This window comes from Meriones unguiculatus, chromosome 3, assembly GCF_030254825.1.
Source record: "Meriones unguiculatus strain TT.TT164.6M chromosome 3, Bangor_MerUng_6.1, whole genome shotgun sequence".
In the NCBI taxonomy this organism is placed as follows: Eukaryota; Metazoa; Chordata; class Mammalia; order Rodentia; family Muridae; genus Meriones; species Meriones unguiculatus.
Window position 1 is genome coordinate 180877464 of NC_083351.1, and position 5074 is coordinate 180882537.

Consider the following 5074-nt stretch of genomic DNA (forward strand, 5'->3'; position numbering starts at 1 on the left):
TGAGATTATTTTGAAGGTAGAAGTGGGTGGTTGTGTAATACAGTAAATGTCCTAAGTGCCACCAAATCTTCACTTTAAAATGTTTATGATCTGTGAATCTCATTTTGGATTTTAAAAATTCACTAGAAAATTTTCACTTAGAGTTGTAATATGAGAAGTTGGGTGAAGGTGTGGGAACTGCACTCACTGTAACTTTTCTGTAAACCTAAAATTATCCCAACCATTTACAAAGTTTACTAAAACAAAACCAGAAAGCCCAAGGCCACTGGATCTCAGTAATCATAAGTTACTAAGGAATTTCTAAAGAGCCTCAACTTCCCAAAGGTAAAAATAGGGGGCTAAAGCACAGGCGTATGGATATTTTGCCTGCATGGAAGGCTATGTACCACCTTCCTGCAGTGACAGGAGGCCAGGAACGGCACGGATCCTCTCAAACTAGCTCCAGAAGTTGTTGGCTGCCACATGGGTGCTGGGAACTAAACCGCACTCTGGAGGCACAGTCATTGCTCCTAACTGCAGAGCCATTTTCTTCAGACCCTCAGAGTAGTTTTGAATAGACAAGACCTCTTCCACTGACCAGACCCAGGTTAGTTTCTGTTCATGAAGCACTCATAAAGAGATGAAAAACTTATCTTAGTCTACTGGAAAACCTTCAAAATCCAGATACCATTATGAGATGATGTAGAGTGATTAGGAAAAAAAAATAATCTTGGATTATTAATCTCAAAGATTTTCAGATGTTGAATTCTTTATTTTTAAATCCAAATCTCCATTCCCAGAATGGTTTATCTTAGAAAATTAAAATTTATTTAAGGGATTGGGTGTTGTCTTGGAGGCTTTCTGCCTGTCTGCTAAGTTAGGCCTAGTCCTGGAAGCTTCTGGCCTCTGTACAATCTAATCTAGGCCTACAATGTTTACATCTCTGAGGCTTACTGCTGAATAATCTTACCCTTTCTAGCTCTTTCTGAACTCTGGTTGGCTGGTTCAACTCAGCTGTTCTGGCTCAAACTCCTCTCCAAGCTGATTCAGTTTGACTTCTCGGCCTCTGACTGCTTTGCTTGGCCTCATACTAATTTTGGCAATATGTTCTAATCTTCTGGCTCCTCATTCTGTCTTACTTGTGCCTACCTTGTTTTCTCTTCAACCCATCTCTATAAAACTCTAATGGTAAAAACTGCCTCTGAATTCCATGAACTGAACTGCCACAAGCTCATCTCCACTGTACTGTCCCTCAGTTCATTGACTCAACCAAACCACCCAAAAAGAACTGACCAGAACTCAGAGATCTCCATGCCTCTGTCTCCTGAGTGCTGTGTGTGTACCACCATACGTGGACCTAAGCTTTTCTTTACCTGAAACTTGCGATATACCAGGATGGCCTTGAACTCAGAGCTCTATTTGCCTGTCTCCTGGGATTAAAGGCTTGTCTATATTCTAGCTGGAACATACAGACCTAGGTCTTTGTATATGATCTCTTGCCAGAGCAGCCACATTCTGAATTAACATTCCTCTACAGTTGAGCAGGATGAACAGAAAACATGTGGAAGAGTTTGCTTCTTTTGTTTGAACATGCTAGGCAAGTGCTCTGTGACTGAGCTCTTTCCATTCATGAACAGCCTTATGGTAGAGATTAGATGGTAGGGTGCGCCCTTCTTACAGACGCCTTGAAGAACAGGTTTAACTATGGATTTGATCTCATAGAAAGCAAAGTTATATTCTAGGATGCTCTACTTGGTACATAGTGTACATGTGAAATTGAGCTCAAAGGAAGTCACAGGATTCCAGTTTGGACTTGAAGGCTGGTCTAGCATGGTACTCATGGGAATTAAGAATGTTTCTGCTGTGAAGGAAAAAGCTGAAAAACCAAACGATCACTGGGGTTATTTGTGAAATTTGATTTATAAGTTTGACTATGACTTAAAAACTATGTATATTGAAAAATTAACATAGAACTGTGGTTAAGAGCTAACAGATAACAGCAATGCTGCTTAATAGGAGTTAAAATTTAATACTTGAAAGAACATAGAACAATGCTAGACACAGGAAAGGCTTAAGAAGTGGGAGCTAGGGCTACAGATACGGCTCAGAGGTTAAGAGCACTGGCTGCTCTTTCAAAGGTCTGAGTTCAAATCCCTACATGGTGGTTCACAACCATCTAACATGAGATCTGGTGCCCTCTTCTGGCGAGCAGGTGTACAGTGAGGCAGAACACTATATACATAAATACATAAAAAAAAGTGGGAGCTACTGAGTAACTCTGAGAATCACAGAAAATATTGGCTGTGGTTAAGAGCAGTGCCCTTAGTTGTGAATGCTCATTTATCTAGTGGTGATCCAAGGAGCAGCAGGATCCAGTGTGTGTGTGTGTGAGACAGCGAGAGAGAGACAGACAGACACACTGACACCTTGGTGAGTCCTTTCCAAAAGCACACTGGATGAGTCATCATTTTAAACAAGAATGTTCTTTATTTGTATAAAGCATTAAATCTTCTCAACAGTCTCCAGTCCTTCACTATGTTCGACTGGTTAACAGTGTCTAATTCTATATTACATTACCTGTCCACCTCAAGTGCTCAACTAAGACAAAGAAAGTGCTTGGAGCACTAAATGGGGAAAAGGACGAGCCAACATATTCAAAGCTTACAGCGGTGGTGCTAGATTCCTGAGCAACCTTAACACTTACCTTAAGGTTCAGAGGTGTTGCACATAACTAAGGAATCTGAGGAACTTGCACTTTGGGACATTACATAGCTTATCAAAGTTCCTAGACTGGAAGATGAAATAAGGAAAAGGAGGAGAAAGTGGCCCTGGGAAGCAGATGCAGGAGAGATGGAGAGAAAAAGCTGTGCCTGGATTTAATAAAGTCTCTGGAACTTGTCATGAGTTCAGGGAATGAAAAGCAGCAGCCACAAGTCTGGAAGATGGAGTAAAGAAGAGAGAATCTGGAATTTTATACCTTTCAGGAGCTGGCACTAAATCCTACAGTGGCAGGCACTGAGTTACCTCCAGGATTAAGCCCCCTGGTTTTAAGAATTGGCACCTTTTTGACAGATTCCAGTGAACACTGACAGATTCCAGTGAAGAACACTGAGAACTGGAGTGTATTTCATAGGGGTGCAGCCATCCCAGCAGGCTGAATATCTGCAGTCAACAAAGGACTACAAGCTAATTAAGTCTAGAAAACAAGAACCCAAGCAAGTAATGCTACTATCAAGTAAAGAGATTTCCTTATTTTCCCACAGCTTTTTAGTTATTTCCTAAAAAGCAACCATTCTGACCATTAATACCTATTGCCCAATACTGTACAATCAAACAGGGTGACCATGATCAAAGCCCCATTTTTTCCTCCCTGAGCCTTTAGTGCCTCTGTGACTTGGAAAACAGCAGGCAACATGGAAGTTATTACTTTTTTTGGAGGGGCAGGGAAATGGGATGAAAAGCTAGTTAGCCAGCCATATACTTAAGCAAACAAGCAATAGCAAACTATGTAGTCATTCAGAATCCCTTACACTAAAATGTCAGAACCTCGACTGGTGAAGCAAAACAGGATTCTGGAACTCAGATGCTGTGTCTGGGAAGAGCAGGCTTTGATCTTTCTGGTCAGTTTTTATTTTGATCTCAGGCACCTGTGCAGATGGCTCTGCCTTGCAGGGAGGGGCTTCACATAAACACATCTCGGCGGTCAATTCCACCGTGCCAGTCTGCCCACTCTCTCCATTCAGTTGTCTACTTCCTCCTCTTCATTCTGTTCTTCCTCATCTAGTCTTTCTTCATCTTCATCATCTTCCTCCCTGCTTTTGTCTTGCTCTTCTGAATCTGTTTTTTTGTCTTTGTCCTTCTTCTTTTGCTCAGAGGCTTCCTTCTTGCCTTTCTGCTCCCGCCTGTATGCTGTAGGGAAGCAGATCTTTGTATAAGTAGACCAACCGAGGCATAGGCGGAATAACCAGGCCCACATCACATATCTGAGATGGTACCAACCAACCAGAGTAGAATCAGGATTACTGAAGGGGACAGGTGACGAGGGAACGAAGGACGAACATCTTTCATACGGTTTACGAAACAGAAGAGCACACGGATACCTTCTAGAGCTTCTTTCAATGGTGTAATGAACCGCTGGAACTCCATCTCTTCCATGGCTGACAGCACATCGCTGGCATTCAGAGTCTTGCGCTTCCCTTTCATTGCAAAGTTATTCGCACTGAAAGAAAGAGCAAAGCCCTTCAGAAGCTTTCAGAGTGGGTGGGCCATGAGACACCCACAGGTGTGGTGGGAAAGCCCACATTTGCCTTATATGCATGAGTTTTTGAGTGACACAACTCAGTTCATTCCTTCCCCATACGGAAACCTTGTTTAACCTGCTTCAGCATTTGTGAGAACTGGAGAAGAGCTGTGAGTCAATCGCTCTCTCTACTGAGGCAGGGAATAAGCACTGGGGCCAGTAGGCTCCGGTCCACGAACTCGGGGTCAGGATCCCGTTGTGCCTCCCTTCCGCCTCAGCTCGGCTCACCAGGATGTGGCATACAGAACGAAGACACTGGCGGCGCGGGAGATGGCGCTCCGGGCCTCCTTGGAGATGTTGACGCCGTCCGGGAGCTGCGAGGAAGGTGGAGATTCTGTTAACCTTTTGCCCACACGTCCGCCCTCGACCCTTTCGCCGGCCCTCGAAACTCACCGCCTCCTTGATGATCCTGGTAATGACGGCGTTGGGCAAATTTAGGTCCTCCGGCCTCTCCGCCATCGCCTCCGCTGGGGCCCGAGCCTCCTCCGCCTCGGGCCTCCTCTTCAGCCAATTCTGTTGTCCGGACTTCCCGCGTCGCTAAGATCTGACCCTCGGCGGCTTCCGTCCCAGCCCACGTTGCCGGTGTCCCACAGTGCTTCGCGCAGCCCCCACCCCCTTCCACTTCAGCCACGCCTCAAGGCGCGGGTGTAGCCACGCTTTCCTCGTCGCGATGGTGTCGGCCCACGGCGGTTTCCGTCCGCCTCCACCGTTTCCCTGACGTTCTTCCCCAGGCTTGTTTCCTCACTACACACTGTGTTTATCGCTGGAGCTCTCGCACCCAATTTTTTGACTCTC

General features: G+C 45.0%; 1 protein-coding gene across 1 annotated transcript; it reads right to left on the reverse strand.

Moving 5' to 3' along the window:
• Positions 1 to 2446: 2446 nt before the first annotated feature.
• Pole3 (DNA polymerase epsilon 3, accessory subunit) lies at positions 2447 to 4808 on the reverse strand. Its single transcript, XM_021648831.2, has 4 exons — positions 4673 to 4808; positions 4508 to 4593; positions 4080 to 4198; positions 2447 to 3888 (listed from the first exon to the last, which is right to left on the reverse strand). The coding sequence occupies exons 1-4, from the start codon at positions 4736 to 4738 to the stop codon at positions 3719 to 3721; spliced, it is 441 nt and encodes a 146-aa protein (XP_021504506.1). The 5' UTR covers positions 4739 to 4808; the 3' UTR covers positions 2447 to 3718.
• Between the last annotated feature and the right edge of the window lie 266 nt (positions 4809 to 5074).

Coding starts and splice junctions, on each gene's coding strand:
- Pole3 (XM_021648831.2), bottom strand. CDS start 4,738: ATGGCGGAGAGGCCGGAGGACCTAAATTTGCCCAACGCCGTCATTACC. Junction 4,594..4,672: donor CCAGGATCATCAAGGAGGCG/GTGAGTTTCGAG, acceptor CCTTCCTCGCAG/CTCCCGGACGGCGTCAACAT. Junction 4,199..4,507: donor GTTCTGTATGCCACATCCTG/GTGAGCCGAGCT, acceptor TCTTTCTTTCAG/TGCGAATAACTTTGCAATGA.